Here is an 18,443-nt window from a genome sequence, read left to right on the forward strand (position 1 = left end):
CCCCACTGTACCAAGTTTCTAATCTACCTTGCTGCTAGTGTACACGCTGGAAGGCGGAGGATGATGTTCCACATACTTGGGAAACACAGGGAATTCTAGGCTCCTGGCTTTGGCCTAGTCTTACCCTGGCTATCATGGCCATTTGGGGACTTTATGAGAAGGTAAAAAAATCTTTTTTTTTTTTTTCTGTCTTTCTTCTCTCCCTCACTTTGGTATTCAAACAAATAAATAAATCTTAAAATTCGTTTTCTAGATGAGGTGAGGTTTTAAAATGTTACTAGACTGCTTTCCAAAAATGCTATAGTAATTTATTAGGAAACAAGAGTATTTTACCAGTCTCATTTTTCTCTACTGATGGGTATGAAATCTTATTCTTCTACTGATAATAAATTTGAGATTCTTTTACATATATACTATGTATTCATAGATAAATACACATGAGATTTGAAAGGCCTGGCTACACAGAGAGAGAAGGTGAGCTACTCTAGCCACTGGTTTACTCCCTAAATAGCTGCAACAGCTGGGACTGGGTCAGAGCTTCTGCCAGATCTCCTGTGTTGGCGTGGGGCCCAAGCACCTGGGCCACTTTCTACTGCTTTCTCAATTACATAAGTGGACAGCTGACCCAGAAGTGGAGCAGCCAAGTCTTGAACGGGCAACCATATGGGCAGTGCTTAGTGTACATATGGCACATGTCAGAACCAAGATTCTTTCAACAGATATTGGCTACATTTCCTCTGATGTGATCTATCGTTTCACATTTTCTGTCGACTTTTCTATCCTAGTTTATCTTCTTAATAATCTATAAGAACTCTATTTTATCTTTAATGTTAAATATCAATCCTCTGTGTTAGTTTTTCCCAAATCTACTACTTACCTACTGATTTCATTTATTTAATATTTTGCTAGGCAAAGTTTCATATAGCCAAAAGTGCTCAGAACTTTTTTTAACTCCTGTGGTTCTTCTGGTCTTACTTAAGAAGCACACTCTCTTGTAGTTGATATGCTTTCCTCATGTGAGTATCAATTTCTTTTTTTGTGTTAAAAGATTTATTTTTCTTAGAAAGGCAGATTTACAGAGAGAAGGAGAGACAGAAAGAAAGATATTCCACCAGCTGGTTCACTCCCCAAGTGGCTGCAACGGCCAGAGCTGAGCCGATCCAAAGCTACAAACCAGGAGCTTCTTTCAGGTTTCGCATGCAAGTGCAGGGTCCCAAGGTTTTGAGCCATCCTCAACTGCTTTCCCAGGACACAAGCAGGGAGTTGGATGGAAAGTGTAGCCACCGGGATAGAAACTGGCGTATGTATGGGATCCCAGCACATGAAAAGCAAGGATTTAACTGCTGGGCCATTGTTCTGGGCTTCTTCCTTATCGCAAACCTGTCCATTATGACGCAAACACAAGAGATTATAAACTTTCCAAAAAAGAAAATAACTGAAAATATACAGTTGAAGACATAAAAAGCGAAAGTTACAAATACAGAAGAAAAAAAAATGAAATCCAGGAAACAATATTGTCATGGAATTTTACATTCTCATTCCTCTGAAAAACTGCGCTCCAATATTGTCACTGTTGTCAATTTAATTGAAAAGCGTCTTTGAGGGCCCATGTGGTAGCCTAGTGGCCAAGTCCTTGCCTTGCATGCACTGGGATCCCATATGGGTGCCAGTTCTAATCCTGGTATCCTTGCTTCCAACTTAGCTCCCTGCTTGTGTCTTTGGAAAGCCGTCAAGTATGGCCCAAAGCCTTGGGACCCTGCACTTGCATGGGACACCCAGAAGAAGCTCCAGGCTCATGGCTTTTAAAGATAAAATATTTAAAGAAAAATAAAACAAATATTTAAAATAAATAAATAAAAATGTCTGAACATCAGAGGTTTAGTAATGCAAGATTCAGTGTCTAATTAATAACTTTGACTTTTTGTTTTGGAATAAATGAAGATCACAATAAGAATAAAAATTACAGAAAGAACACTCAGGCCCTTTCCCTTACCCAGGTTCATCCACTGTAAACATTTTATTCTGCCTTACCATGTGTGTATCACATTTCTCCAGACACACACTTAAAAAAAAAAAAAAAAAAGACCACTGAAGGCAAGTTATCTATCTCATTGCTCTTTATTTCTACACACTTCAGCATGATCTTCCTAAGGACATGAATATTGTGGGGCCCAGCTCATTAGCTTAGTGGCTAAAGTCCTTGCCTTAGGTGGACTGACATCCCATATGGGCGCTGGTTCTAATCCGGGCTGCTCCACCTCCCATCCAACTCCCTGCTTGTGGCCTGGTGAAGTAGAAGAGGATGACCCAAAGCTTTGGGACCCTGCACCTTATGGGAGATATGGAAGAAGCTCCTGGCTCCTGCCTTCAGATTGGCTTGGCTCAGCTCTGGCCATTGCAGCCACTTGGGGAGTGAACCAATGGATGGAAGATGTTTTGGTCTCTCCTTCTCTCTATAAATTTGACATCCAATAAAAAATTAATCCTTAAAAAGAAGAATATTCAGAACATCACCACAGTACAGTTTTTTGTTGCAATATTGAGTATGGTGAAGTAGCAAGAAAAAGTCTTAAGTAAATAAAACATACAAGTCATAAAGAAAAAGATACTCCATTACATTAAAATGTAAGCATTTTACTCAACAAAAGGCATCACAAGTAAATTTCAAATGAGGAAAAATAATTAAATGGCCAATAAAATAATATGCTTGGAATATCAATGAAATAAAAATTTAAGTGACAGGATACTATTTCATACACAACAGGTAAAATTTTAAACTTTCAGCAACATCTGAGTTCAGCAAAGATGTGGAGAAACAGGAGGACTCATATATTGTGGATGGGAACCTATACTGGCACTACTGTTTTGGGGGCTAGGCTGGTAAAGCTGAAACTGTTCACACTCTCCCTTTTAACTCAGAGATTGCATTTCTTAGAATACACCCTAGAGCAATTTTTGAATATACACCACAAAGGAAACCGAAAAAGAGCCACAGCAGGAGTTAGCTGTCACAGCAAAAACCTGGAAGCATCTCAAATTGTGGAATAATCAGTGGGATGTTTAACAATGTTTATAAAAATCAATGAACTACAGCAACATTATCAACCTTAGACGAATATGAAAACAACGCTGAAGAGAAAAGGCAAACTAGAACATAAAATCTGATATTACAAGGCTTAATGGCCTCCAATCCAATGTATATAATATTCACACAGATTTTTATAGAAAATCTAAAATAGGAATGAAAAAGCGAATTAATAGAAGTAGTTCTCTCTAGGAACAAAGGAAGGCAAGATTAGAAAGAGAGGATACAAGAGTCTATATATTTTTTATTTAAAGCATGAAGGAAATATGGTATAATCATATGTACTTTTGTCTGTATCTTAATATTTTAAATATATACTTATTAAAAGAGAATATTTGATACAATAGAGTATCATGGGATACTTCAAAATAAACTGTCATTTTCAAAAATAAATCTAATAATGTGGAAAATACTTCTACTTTAGAGAAATAATACGCTAAATTATATGAGGATATGGAATACATCTAGCCTAACATATCAAGGAACAACTGTCTTCACATTCCAATCTACTAATTGAAAACATAACAGAAAACTTTCTAACACTTCTCTGGTGGGGAAATAGGGAGATAACAAAGATAAACCTTCTCCAAATATTTGTTTTCTATATCACTCTACCAATCCTTAAGAAATTCAGATAATGCAAGGAAACAACACTCAGAAACATTACCTGTTAACATAATTTTTGGTCCACACTGGCTTGATATTCATGAAAGCAGAAATGCCAGAATATAGAGCTAATTTTAAACTAGAAAGAAATAATATACTCAGTTTTAAAATCACTTACCACAATGACTGATTTTGCTTGCTCACAATACTGGAAATCTCCATATCGAACAGACCTACGCCCCTGTAAAGAAAAATACTTAAAGTAACCTGTAAATACATTATTTAAATATTTAATAACTTCTTAATAAAGAACAACCCAGATAATTTTAAAAATATATATTAATTTACCTATTTTGTTTAGGTGGAAAGCAGAGAGACCCAGACAGATAAGCTATCTGTTGGTTTATTCACCAAATGCCCACAATAGCCTGAAACTGGGCAATACTGAAGGCAGGAGCCCGGTACACAGCTGGGGTCTCCCATGTAGGTGGCAGGTACTCCGTGACCTGAGTCATCATCTGTTGCCTCCTAGGTTATCAGCAAGAAGCTAGAATCAAGAGTAGACCTCCTGGGCCCGGCGGCGTGGCCTAGCAGCTAAAGTCCTCGCCTTGAAAGCCCCGGGATCCCATATGGGCGCCGGTTCTAGTCCCGGCAGCTCCACTTCCCTTCCAGCTCCCTGCTTGTGGCCTGGGAAAGCAGTCGAGGACAGCCCAAAGCTTTGGGACCCTGCACCCGCGTGGGAGACCCGGAAGAGGTTTCTGCTTCAAATGTATTCTAGTATTTCTTTTTATTATTTTAAGATTTATTTATTTATTTATTTATTGGAAAGGCAGATTTACAGAATTTATTTATTTATTGGAAAGACGAGAGAAAGATCTTCCCAGCTCATACTCCAAGTAGTCATAATAGCCAAAGCAAGGAGCCAAGAGCTTCTATGGGTCCCAAGTTGGTGCAGGGTCCCAAAGCTTCAGGCCATCCTTTACTGCTTTCCCAAGACACAAGCAGGGAGCTGCATGGGAAGCAGATTCATATGGGATCCTGGCATCTGCAAGGCAAGGATTTAGCCACTGAGACATCATGCTGGGCCTAGGTGTCCTGGCTCCTGCCTTAGGATTGGCTCAGCTCTGGCTACTGCAGACACTTGTTGAGTGAAGCAGCGGATGGAAGATCTTTCTGTCTTTTCCTTCTCTCTGTAAATCTGACTTTCTAAAAATAAATAAATAAATCTTTAAATTTGAAAAAATTTTTCCTTGAACAAAGCAACACTTACTCTCTAGATTTCTATAATTTTCATTTTCATAATTGGATATTTTTGATCATTACGCAATATGAGAATAACTAAACCTTGTTTCCTTTTAAGCCTTTCCACCTGGCAACAACTTATAGTTATCTACAACACACAGTTGGGTCAATATTCAAATGGAAATTTTCATAAATGGGACACATAAAGCTTTAACTCAATCTTCTGGAGTAACCTTATCTGGAGCAAAAGTTCAATTTATTACATGATATCAGTACAATAAAATTACTTACATCTCGATCAACTGTGGTTGCAAAACCAATGGCTTCCTTCTGTGTACAGTTAACAGCTTTCTGAAGAGTATAAATAACTTGCTCATAGGTATGCACCTCATCATTAAACAGCATGCAATAATAGGTATCAGTCTGTTCCCTGTGGAATAAAACATTAGTGATGAGTTGGATTAGCCATTTGCGTATTCTGCTCCAGGCTGACTTGAGAATAGCATTCTTAGTGCTAGCTACTGGCCATATATCTGGAAAGAACTCAGTTGTGGTCTCTGTGCTTCAAGAATTACAATCTGCTGGGGAAAACAGACACTGAAGTCAGGTGAACAGACTTCATCAAGAACAGCAGGATGTTACAGCACAGTATAATAGCCTTGTGAGTTTACATAACTACTGAAAAGTAACCTAAGACTTTAGGGCAGAAATGGCTATCAGTGGTTTTCAAAAGGTGGGGTGGCGAGGAGCAAGTAGGGGTTTTGGGGGAGAACTTGTTTCCTCCTTCTTCCCTTCTTTATTTCTCCCCTGCTCCTCCTCTTTTCTGATGAATTTTATTTATGTGAAGGGCAGGGAGAGCCAGATCTTCTATCCTTTGGTTTACTTCTCAAATGGCTATAACATCCACGGCTGGGTCAGACCAAACACAGGAGCCAGGAGCTTCATCTGAGTTTCCCACATGGTTGTAGGGGTTCAAGCTGCTTTCTCAGGCGCTTCAGCAGGGGGCTTCATTGGAAGCAGAGCAGCTGGAATCAAACCAGCAGCCCTACAGGACACAGATGTTGCAAGCAGACAGTGGCTTAACCCATAATGCCACACTGTTACCCAACTGGGGCATTTCTTCTCTACCTCCCGTTGGTGATAATTTTGTATTATTTGGAAATATTTTTCATTGTCATGAACGGGGTTGGGGGTGGTAAATATCCTGCAATATATCAGATAGACCCCATGACAAAGAACTGATCCAGCCCAAAAGACTAATAGTGCCAGTGTTGTAAAACACTAGGCCACAGGAAGGTAAAAGCTGAGGTGGCAAAGGGAAATGCTAAGTGCTCAGAGGGGGAGTTGAGGATGAAATCAGTTTGGTCTAGAGAGAGGCAGAAATCTTTAATACCTTACAGTGTATTATGATTTTTGCCATCCTTAGGACAAGCAAGGTCTTAGAACATGGCATATGATCAGATTTCCCTTAATGTTCATTTTGGCTGCTTATAGAGAATGGATTGTAAGGTCTAAGAGTGGACATGGCAGGCATTCCAGTTAAGGGCAAAATTAAGGTGATCTGGACTAGGACAACAGTGACGGAGATAAACGAGTAGAATGACTCAAAAACCAGCTGGACCTAATATTTGTGTGGGCATGGGGGATTCAGGTTTCTGGATAGATGGAAACTACTCTCATATTGGAGTGCTGGTTTAGGTTCTGACTACTCCATTTTCAATCCAGCTTCCCGCTAACACACTTAGGCAGGCAGTAGATGGTGGCCCAAGCGTTTGGGTTTCTATCACCCAACTGGGAAACCCAAGTGGAGTTCCAGGCTCTTGACATCAGCCTGGCCTAGCCTCAGCTACTGTGGACATTTGGAGGGTAAATAATCCAGTACCAGCAGATGAAACATCTCTCTCTTATCTCTAAAATAAATAAATCAAAAAATAAAAAGATCATGTCCTACCTTAGATAAATGAATGTTAAAATTTAGCAGTTCCACATGCACCAGGAACAAATGGGTTACACTCACTCTGTCTCTAACTCTGCTGGCAATTCACTTTCTTTTTCCCAGGTTAATATCTCTACTGCATAGCGAAACATAATAGCAAAAATGTTGTAAGTTCTTGCTATCACATCTTCTGATAAATGCACAAGGGGATCCTGAAAGAAAGAACAGATTTAAACAATGAAAGCATGTTGAATGCACTGATTTCTCCACCTCCATCATTCAAGACTACGAACTTACTCCTCTATGTTATAGCCTACCAAATTCAACCTTCCTAAAGTGTTTGTTGAGAATGATTCCAATTATTTAATCAAGTGAATCAAAACATTCAAAGGCCTTCCAATGTTTGATGGATTAACCTAAATATTCTCTCATGGCATTCTTCGACCTCTTACACCAGCATCACCTTTACAGCTTCTATCACACTAACTTCCAATCTCCATGTGAAACAAAGCCATGTTATTTAAGGATGGACAGATAATACTCAGTTATACAGGTATAAAGGGGCACTTGGTCTTTCCAATATTAAAGGTGAGAACTCTCAAGATCAGAAAACTACCTCTTGATGTTGTAAGAATCACCTACTATTTACTCCCTCTCAGTGGGTAAGATGTATATGCATATTAACAGGGAATTTGATACATTAAAATTAAAAGTGAGTCACTAAGTTTCATCATTAAGGTAAAAAGTGTTACTTTAAACATATACAGTGTTTACCAGGGTATGTTCTAGTAAGGGTAGACAAACTGTTTAACAGTCTTTAATCGATACTTTGTTTTAAAATGAAACATTTAGGGACCGGCGGCGTGGCCTAGCAGCTAAAGTCCTTGCCTTGAAAGCCCCAGGATCCTATATGGGCGCCGGTTCTAATCCCGGCAGCTCCACTTCCCATCCAGCGCCCTGCTTGTGGCCTGGGAAAGCAGTAGAGGACGGCCCAAAGCCTTGGGACCCTGCACCTGCGTGGGAGACCTGGAAGAGGTTTCTAGTTCCCAGCTTCGGATCGGCACAGCACCAGCCGTTGCGGCTCACCTCGGGAGTGAATCATCGGACGGAAGATCTTCCTCTCTGCCTCTCCTCCTCTCTGTATATCCGGCTTTCCAATAATAATAAACAAATCTTAAAAAAATAAATAAAATGAAGCATTTACACATAATATTATATATTACATAGTGAATATTGTAAAAATTATATATTCTTGCAAGGATTTATGACACAGGAAAGAGTAAAGTCTGTGGCAGCAGGGTCTGCCCAGATGCCCAAGGAGGAGGCAGGTCTCCCCGAGTCACCTGAAAGGGATCCAGGGGCAGCCACAGGCAGGGAGAGGCTGGTCTCCAGGCTGTGGGGCTGGACTTGCAGAAGGGATATATGGAACTAGAGACCAGACCAAGGGTGAATGGAGTAGGGTACAAAGAGCAGAAACCAAAGCCAGGGTTCATAAAAAAGGTAACAAAAAGAGTGACCAGTTCTTGAGGATCCTAGTTGTTGGTGTCCAGACTCTACAACAACCCTATGATCCTGTAGACATGTTTCCTGTTAGAATTGCATGTCACTTTAAAGTAGAGACTCAGGTGGGCATCTGGCCCACCAGTTAAGACACAAGCTGTGTACCTGACCTGCATATTGGAGTGCCCGGGTCTGAGTATTGGATCTGCTCTCAGTTCTATTTCCTCATAATGCAGACCCTGGGAGGCAATGGTGATGGCTTAAGTTAGTTGGGTTCCTGTCGCCCATGGAAGAGACCTGGTCACTGCAGTCATTTGGGGAGTGAAATCAGTGACTAGGAACTTGTTGGGCCTGCCTATCTACCTCTGCCCCTAAGATAAATATATAAAAATTTAACAATAATATGTGATTAACTATATTTCAAATGCTAATAGAAAAAAAGCACTGTACAGTATATTATATATTATAATCACCAACACATAATTTTGCTTCTTTATTAACCCTGTTGAGGCAGATCGAGGATACAGATTCTTCTTTTTAAGATTTATTTATTTTTTAAAAAAGATGTATTTATTTTTACTTAAAAGTCAGAGTTGGGAGGGGGAAGTGGCAGAGAGAGAGAGAGAGAGAGAGAGAAAGAGAGAGAGAGAGAGAGAGGTCTTCCATCTACTCTTCAAATGGCCATAATGGCCAGAGCTAGGCCAGTCTGAAGCTGAGAGCCAGGAGTTTCTTCCTGGTCTTCCACATGGGTGCAGACACCTAAGGCTTTGGGCCATCATCTGCTCTTTTTCCCGGGCCATTAGCAGGAATCTAGATCGGATGCATGGTGGTTGGGACTCCAACTGGCGCCCATACGGGATCCCAATGCCACTGGCAGAGAGGATTAGTGCGCTACACCACTGTGACAGCCCAATAGGTTCTATTCTTATGTCTTTTTTGTATGTATACTTTAACTTCTTAAAAAATGTGACACTGATTATAAAGAATTATTTCTGCAATGCAGAGATGCTAGATTTGTCCATGAATATTGCCAGGATAGATGAGGGCATATGGACTCAAAGTATACCCATCATAGCATAAATGAGTTGGAATGAGAAAATACAAGATCTTATGTTATGCTGTATTATCAGTTATGACTTAATTTCAGTTATTTCATTGCATTTATGTCACAGAACATACATTGGAGATCATTTTTGGTTTACTGTGTTTTCAAGCTTGAAGAACACAAGGTGTTGTATCAAAGAGGTTGCCAGTTATCTCAGAGGACAGTGGGAGTCAGGACACACTATAACCTTCCAGGGGATATACTCCTATAATATTAGAATTTTTAAAATGTACAACTGTATTACAGTCTTCATGCTGTCACATGCAACTGAGCTATGCATGAGGATTTTCTCCACTGCCCAACCACAACTGTGGAAGTAAGCCAGACTCTCAACACTAATTCAAACCATATCACTTATCTCATGAACTGATTTTCTAAGAAATATATACATAATAAATATATCATCTTATAAAACACAGGTCTACTAATAATAATGACATTTCTATCTGTTCTGTTATTGGGATCTTTAAAATCAGATTCACTTATTTGAAAGGCAGAGTGACAGAGAAGAGACAGAGGGAGAAAGATCTTCCATCTACTGGCTCAGTCGCAAAATGGCCGCAATGGCCAGAGCAGAGCCAGGCTGAAGCCAGGAGTCTGGGAAAGCATCAGAGTCCATGTGGACAGCAGGGGCCCAAGTTCTTGGCCTATATTCTATTGCTTTTCCTTGGAGTTGGATTGGAAGTATAGCAGATGGGACTTAAACTGGCATCCTCAGAGGATGACAGCATCAGAAGTAGAAGTTTGACATGCTGTGCCACAATTCCAGCCTCTGGAAAGGTTGTTAATCTTTCTGAGATTCAATTTCTTCATCAGTTAAATAAATACGGATTCTATCAGTATTACCATATGAGGCTATTTTAATAATTTAGGGAGGTAAATTAGGCCATATAAATTGCTGAGCTAACAGTTATGTTAATAGTCTCTGATCTGCATTCAAATAAGATGGAAACTTTATGTATAAATGAAAATTCCAGACTACAAAATCTTTATTTTGGTTTTTTCATTCAGTTGATACCTGTTGCCTAAATAAACCTCCTTCCCAAAAGAATTTACAGTAACTTAAGCACACAATCTAGAATAACAGTGATATTTTGATAATAGATATACAGAACAGGTAAAAGGAGAACTACAGGGCCCGGCGCAGTGGCCTAGCAGCTAAAGTCCTCGCCTTGAACGCCCGGGATCCCATTTGGGCGCCGGTTCTAATCCCGGCAGCTCCACTTCCCATCCAGCTCCCTGCTTGTGGCCTGGGAAACCAGTCAAGGACGGCCCAAAGCCTTGGGACCCTGCATCCACTTGGGAGACCTGGAAGAAGTTCCTGGTTCCCAGCTTCGGATCGGTGCAGCACCGACCGTTGCACTCACTTGGGGAGTGAATCATCGGACGGAAGATCTTCCTCTCTATCTCTCCTCCTCTTTGTACATCTGACTTTGTAATAAAAATAAAATCTTTAAAAAAAAAAAGAGAATTACAGTCAAGGTAATATCTATATATAAATGTAGATCACATAAAATTTCCATACAGCACTATACACAATTTTGTTGGTAGAGTGGAAAAGCAGCTATAAGTGCACCTGGCACCATAGCCTAGTTGCTAAAGTCCTCGCCTTGCATGCACTGGGATCCCATATGGGCACTGGTTATGTTCCGGGTACTCCATTTCCATCCAGCTCCAGTAGCTATAGGTGATACATAAAAAATTAAACACATCTATATTCCATTCAAACTTTATTTATATTTGGATTTCATGTAACTTTTACTTCGGAAATATTCTTCTATGATGGGCATTTAGTCTAGCAGTTCAGACATATATATTGCACACTGGACTGCTTGTGGTTATTACCCAGCTTTCTGCTAATGCTGATGTAGGAGGTAGCAACTGACAGTTCAAGCAACTGGGCTCCTGCCACCCATGTATCACCGAATTCTGGATTCCCTTTGTTTGCTTGCTGGAAGGATTTGGGGAGTAAACCAGGATTTGGGGAGTAAACCAGTAGATGGAAGCTCGTCCTGCATCTCAAAACAAAAAAAAGAAAGTACTATTCTGTGGATTTTTTTTTTTTTTTTGGTTAAACATTTAAGAACAGAAGACAAGACTCTTGAGATAGTGGCTGGCACCAGACAAAAACAGCCTGCAGACAAGATTTAACCTATGGGGGTCATAGTTTGCTGATCTCCAGCTGAACAATGAAGAGAGGTATTATCATAAATGTCTAGCCTTGGGAAAACCTGGGGAACTCCTTAGTAAATACCCCTACCAGCAGAGGAATATCAAAATTCCCCCAGTTTTTTTTTTTCTTAAGCTACAGGTTGAAATATAATCAAAATAATAATGATAGTAATAATAAGTGTTCCACAAAAATAATTCTAGCACAGACTAATAAAACTTCATTCCAAACATAGTTTCCTTCCATTCTGAGCATATAATCTAGCAAGCCTAAAAATATGTATGAATTTAGTAAACGGGACCAAGTATGCTAAACACAATGCTATCCTTAAATATTTATAGTCTGATCCTTGAAGACTTCTTTCAATTGAACTCTTAAATAGGAATTAAATTACACACTTGGGAGGCTTTATTCTCTATTAAAGTCATGGAGCATCCATTCTCCAGGCAGGGATGTGGATTAGGTGGTAGGCATTTCATTAATGTATGAGGTTAAAGCCAACAGAGGAAATGCAGGCAGAATTTAAAATGTACACTGCCAGCAATGGTATAACATCTACAAAAGGCAAAAGACTTCCACGTTCCTTCAGTCACTATTAATAGAGACAGAACTATTTCCATACCCATTGCTCACATTACAAAATAATTCCTAATTCTGAAAACATGCAAATCTGTTACCACAGTTTTCTCCAAAAGTAACTTTGCAAAAACGCCTTTACCTCATCTTCATCAGTTTCAGAGGTGTTCAGGTCATGTTTTTGGCAGTAAGGACCCTCCTTCCAAGCTTCAGTATCACCGCAGTCACAGAAACCTCCACCTCCTGATGTTGTCATCTTGAAAAAAAACATTGTTAAATATCCTGTCAATCAATACTCACTGAGGTCTATCAATAATAGATAATCAAGTAAGGAAATAACGTTGCTTCATGGATAAAAGTAAATAAAACACCAAATTTCTCAATAAGTCTATAAGCTATTCCAAGTAAGTCCAAAACAAAATAAATAACTTATTAGCATTGAGTAAACTACAGTTGCTTCAAAGAGGACCTCTCTGCCTACATGACTGGAAAACTAGGAGGATCCTGAGGCTTCCCCTGCTGGGCTTTGGCTACCTCTCTACGTGGCCAGACTGTGACTAGACTCTAGTCAAAGGTCACAATGTTGTCTTGTTGTCTCCTACAACAGTCTCTAAGACTGCTAATATTAGCCTTAGAGGACGTAACCACCAAAGACCTTGAAATATTCTATTTTTCTTCTCCAAAAAGCTACTTGTTGAAGATATAAGGCAACAAGGACTTAGGAAATACAAAAGTGGACTGCCGGGTCATAACCCTTTTGCTATCTAGGGGTTCAAGAATTATTCACTCGGGCCCGGCGCAGTGGCCTAGCAGCTTAAGTCCTCGCCTTGAACGCCCCAGGATCCCATATGGGCGCCAGTTCTAATCCTGGCAGCTCCACTTCCCGTCCAGCTCCCTGCTTGTGGCCTGGGAAACCAGTTGAGGACGGCCCAATGCATTGGGACGCTGCACCCACTTGGGAGACCCAGAAGAGGTTCCAGGTTCCCGGCTTTGGGTCGGCGCGCACCGGCCCATTGCGGCTCACTTGGGGAGTGAAACATCGGATGGAAGATCTTCCTCTCTGTCTCTCCTCCTCTGTGTATATCTGGCTGTAATAAAAAATGAATAAATCTTAAAAAAAAAAAAAAAAAAGAAAAGAATTATTCACTCTTCCTTAAAACACAGCAGTGATTCAAGAAATCTGGCAAGATGGAACCTGCTAATAATAACTGGCAGAATAGGAACAGTTTAGGAATTGGCGTTAGCTGCAGTAAGTTTTATATTGAGCTCTACTATAATCTGTCTGAAGTAAGTGTTCGATATTACAGAACAAAACTTAGTTAATGTAACCCCACAAGTGAGTTATTTCCAGGGATACAAAGATAAACTGTAAGAAACACAGGCAAGGAGCCATTTGGAAAACAACAATCCCAACCCTATAATTTATGTGCTTGTTCCAGTTATCAAACACAGGTGGAACAGCTCAAAGGAAACTTGGATTTTTTTTTTTTTTTACTGGCTTATGGGAATCAAAAGAACATCTAAGAATATAAGATGTCCTATTTTATAGCCATTTTAGTTAATTATTACCTAAATGAATGAATACAGGGAGGAGGGAAAGTCCTGATCAGCAGGGTTTGAATTAAGAGCTAGAATGAAATATTCCTTCTCGAACACTCTATTTTATGATTAGGGTGAAAAGTCCAATCTAACAGCAGTTCCTTTAGCCTTTGAATCTTCATGGTCTGTCCTCAATTTCAAGCAGAGGAACAAAGACAGGCTTAGCAATAACACACCAGACTTAAAAGCAAACATACTTGATTTTTAGAAAAGTATTTATTATAGTAGTGAAAAAATAATAAAAATTGGTGGATCTTACGCCGGGGGTTGGGTCGTCTCCTACACTGTGGCAGATGGACTCCTTAATAAATATCTAAAAACAGGAAAACTAGCTGAAAAACACTATGAAAGAGCTGATATCTGTGTTGAGAGACAAAATTTATTCCTGTAGTGTGTAAGGGTGCATGAATAACATATTTTTCCCCTATCCTCATTTTAGTATTAAATCTTTCAGTTTTAAAAGGAAAGAAAAGGTTATCTAACATACAATTCAATACTAGGTACGATTATTTGGACAGTACTGACCCTGTATCGATGGTCTCTGTGAATACTTCCCAAAAAGCACTTCATGCATAAAACACAAGTTGGATCAACTGCACAGTCTCTGTAAAATGAAACAAAAAAGAATCATAAAAAAAACTAGAATTTCACAACAGAGCATTTCAAATTGGCACCCATCCTAGAAGTCAAAACAGTGATGTTGCTTAGCATTGCTAGAGAGGAAATAACACCGACAGAGACCAGCCAGCTCTCTGGCCAATGAAGTAAGCTTTAGAACCTGCTTACAAGGGATTCCCTGTGTTCAAGGGATTCCTTCATAGCATGTGTGACTAGAATGAAATTAAGCTGTCATTGGTAAAACTTTCTAAAGATTTAAGGAAATCACATTATATATTAACATGGATGAATGGTGGAATAGATTCAAATGTGCATTTTAAAAAATTCATTATCTGGAAGTTTCAAATAAATGCCTCCCAACAGTATTTCAGATCAGAGATCTCCAAAGTTGTCTGCATGTACCATTTGAAAAGCAAGATGTCAATTGAGGTGCAAGAAAACAACATTAGAACTTACAGTTCTATTTAAATTCAACTAGAAGGAAAAAATCAAGCCTTCTGTATACTCAGTTCACAGACTGACATGGCTCTCCTTACTTGGTCCCTATGTCTGGTAGTCACACAACATATATGGATCACGACACAGCTTGACAAGGAAGGAGGAGTTCCACAAGTTGGATGGGTTAGCAGTAGCACCCTTTCATCTCACTACCAGTTAGATACAATTACAGAGCATACCTTAAGAAAATCCACAACTGCAAGAAATGAGATGAGAAGAGGAAAAACAAGTATACACATATTGGTCCCTGCTACCTATCCCAACCTTGGTTTCTAAAATCCTTATTATGGAATTGTAGTAGAATCATTTGCTAATGTTGTATTAGACCCCAGTTCCAGATACAGTTAATTCAGATAACCCCCTGGAATTTCCTGGGTGATGGGAAGAATCTTGTTCTACTGAAGTGACTGACAGCTAGGGCTCCAGGATAGCTATTGGCTGGTTACCTGCTTGAAGGTCTGAAACTTTCAGGTGCCTCACTTTTCCCCACCTGAAGGCTCAGCTCATCATCAATGGCTAAAGATACACTCAAGTATGCGCTACATCATGAAGTATCGATACAAATGCAAAGTCTGGGTGCACAGCATTCTGTACTGTTTGGCACATGAGAGTTTCTGAGAGGTGGCAGGAGAGTTCTGTGCCCTTGCTCTACGACTCTATCCCATCTGGCTGCTCATCTGTACACCTTGCAATGTCCTTTATAATCAATGGGTAAAACTGAGTGCTGTGTTTCTCTGAGTTTTTTTTTTTTTTAAACAAACTAATCAATCCTGAAGGAGCCATGGGAATGTGACTTGTAGGTGGTTGGTCAGAAGTGACAATCCTCCATTGGCCACTGTTATCTGAAGTGTGGGACAGTCTTGTGGAACTGAGTTCTTAGGTGGGATTTGAAACCATATGTAGATAGATAAATCTATAGGATACTTGGTGCTGGCTGGAGAACTGCTTGTAAGTGGAGGGTGGAAGGACCCTCAAACATTTCATGTCAGCAGTGTTTTATGCTGAGTGCTGTATCCAGAATATTTTCTAATGTCCTAGCACTGGATCCCTGGATTACCCCAATGCTCATCTAGCACAAATAATGCTGTTGTGGGTTGATGTGCAAATGGTTTCTTGATCTGCTTGAGACTTCATTTGAAAATAAATTCAAGAGTGGAAAAGCTGGGTCATTCTGAGGTCTTCATTCTGAGTCCCATGTAGCCCAGGGAAGCCACATGACCCCGCAGCAACAGTGAGAGGTTTTCCTGAGCCTGGAGCCTCATTGGTACTTGCTATTATTATTCAACTTCCTGCTTGTCCACATAATACATGTGAAATAATCTTACTGCTGTTTTAATTTGCATTTTCTTGATTGTTACTATGCTTGAGCAATTGTTCATATACTGTCATTTCAGGGTGTCCTTTCCTTTAAGCCGCTTATTTATACCTTTTGCATGTTTTAGTGGAACTGCCATATTGTGTTCATTTGCAGGAATTCCACATATAATGTAAAGGATATTGACTGCTTATCAATACTGAACATTAGAAATACTATCTCAGGGCCCAGCACAATAGCCTAGGGGCTAAATCCTCACCTTGCATGCGCTGGGATCCCATATGCATGCCAGTTTGTATCCCGGCAGCTCCACTTCCCTGCTAGAGGCATTCAAGGACAGCCCAAAGACGTGGGACCCGACACATGCACGGGAGACCCAAAAGAAGTTCCTGGCTCTTGGTTTTTCATCAGCTCAGCTCAATCCATTGTGGCTATTTGGAGAGTAAACCAAAAGATGGTAGATCTTCTGTTTCTCCTTCTCTATAAAAATCTGCTTTTCCAATAAAGTTAAAGAATCTATTTTTTTAAGACACAATGGGCCTGGCACGGTAGCCTAGTGGTTAAAATCCTCGCTTTGCAAGCATCCAGATCCTATATGGGCACCAATTCATATCCTGAATGTTCCACTTCCCATCCAGCTCTCTGCTTGTGGCCTGGGAAAGTGGTAGAGGATGACCCAAAGCCTTGGGACCCTGCATCCCCATGGGAGACATGGGAGACTTGCAAGAAGCTCCTGGCTTCGGATCAGCCCAGCTCTGGCCATTGCAGCCACTAGGGGAGTGAACCAGCAGACGCAAGATCTTTCTTTCTGTCTCTACTTCTCTCTGTAAATCTGATTTTCCAATTAAAAAAAAATCTTTAAAAAAAAAAAAAACCCACAGATTTATTTCAAATGTACAGTACTGCCTGGCACGGTAGCCTAATGGCTGAAGTCCTTGCCTTGCACAAGCCGGGATCCCATATGGGCGCCGGTTCTAATCCCGGCAGCTCCACTTCCCATCCAGCTCCTTGCTTGTGTCTGGGGAAAGCAGGTGAGGACAGGCCAAGGCCTTGGGACCTGCACCCATGTGGGAGACTCGGAAGAAGCTCCTGGCTTCAGATTGGCTCAGCTCTGGCCGTTGTGGCCATTTGGGGAATGAATCATCGGATGCAAGATCTTTCTGTCTGTCTCTCCTTCTCTCTGTAATCTGCCTTTCCAATAAAAATAAATAAATCTTAAAAAAAAAAAAACAAAAAAAACAGAGTAACAGATCAGGAGAGAAAGAAAGGGACTAAACTGAAAGAGATATTGCTGGTTCACTCCCCAAATTTTCTGCAATAACCTGGACCAGGTCAAAGACAAGAGTTAGGAACTTCTTTAAGATTTCCTATGAGAGTGGCAGGGAGTCGTCACCTGATGGCTTCCCAGGCACAAGAGCACGAAGGTGATTTGAAAAGAGCAGGTAGGACAGGAAATAGGAACTCCAAAACAGGATGTAAGTCTATCAAGTAACATCTTAACCCACTGCACAACAATGCCTGGTCCCCTGTTTCAGATTTGAGGAAGTTATTTCCCAATCTCAAGTCAAAAAGCATTTATTATTTTTCCTATTAACATTTTGATTTTATTTTCCACATTTAGGTATTCATCAATCTGGTGTCTACTTTGTACATGATGCACTTAAAAGTCTTATTTTTCTCTATATAATGTTTTTTCTCAACAGCATCATCTGAACAATCTTTTACCTACTGATTATAGTGTTACTTTTTAAATGCATTACATCCCCTCATATCCGTGATTCTATGTTTAAGCTCTCTGATATCTCAATAACCTATTTGTTTTTATGCCATATCACAGTTATCACTATGGATTTGTTTCTCATAGGGCAAATCCCCATTTACTTATACTTTTTTTAATTGTCTAAGCTACTCACAAACTCAATTGTTCTTCCACACATCAATTAGGATGAGTTTACAAACTTCCTCAAGTTTAACCATCCAGGCCCGGCGCAGTAGTCTAGTGGATAAAGGCTAAAGTCCTCGCCTTGAACGCTCCGGGATCCCATATGGGCGCCGGTTCTAATCCCGGAGGCTCCACTTCCCATCCAGCTCCCTGCTTGTGGCCTGGGAAAGCAGTTGAGGACGGCCCAATGCTTTGGGACCCCGCACCCACGTGGGAGACCCGGAAGAGGTTCCTGGTTCCCAGCTTTGGAT

The 18,443-nt window shown here is 40.2% G+C and overlaps 1 protein-coding gene across 8 annotated transcripts in view; it reads right to left on the bottom strand.

The window, feature by feature from the left end:
• The window catches only part of UBR2 (ubiquitin protein ligase E3 component n-recognin 2), a 126,725-nt gene that overhangs the window by 75,586 nt on the left and 32,696 nt on the right, over positions 1 to 18,443 (bottom strand). For 7 of the 8 annotated variants that reach the window (XR_009245273.1, XM_058662903.1, XM_058662896.1 and 4 more), the window contains 5 exons: positions 14,345 to 14,423; positions 12,363 to 12,476; positions 6,951 to 7,081; positions 5,225 to 5,363; positions 3,870 to 3,932 (listed from right to left, as the gene is read on the bottom strand). Coding sequence is in view for 6 of the 8 variants with exons in the window: in XM_058662896.1 (XP_058518879.1) it covers positions 3,870 to 3,932; positions 5,225 to 5,363; positions 6,951 to 7,081; positions 12,363 to 12,476; positions 14,345 to 14,423 (526 nt within the window). In the remaining 2 variants the exon portion in view is untranslated. Of the gene's footprint in view, positions 1 to 3,869; positions 3,933 to 5,224; positions 5,364 to 6,950; positions 7,082 to 12,362; positions 12,477 to 14,344; positions 14,424 to 18,443 lie in introns of those variants that run through there. The other variant, XM_058662909.1, reaches the window with a different exon arrangement.

Source organism: Ochotona princeps, chromosome 1, assembly GCF_030435755.1.
Source record: "Ochotona princeps isolate mOchPri1 chromosome 1, mOchPri1.hap1, whole genome shotgun sequence".
Taxonomy (NCBI): Eukaryota; Metazoa; Chordata; class Mammalia; order Lagomorpha; family Ochotonidae; genus Ochotona; species Ochotona princeps.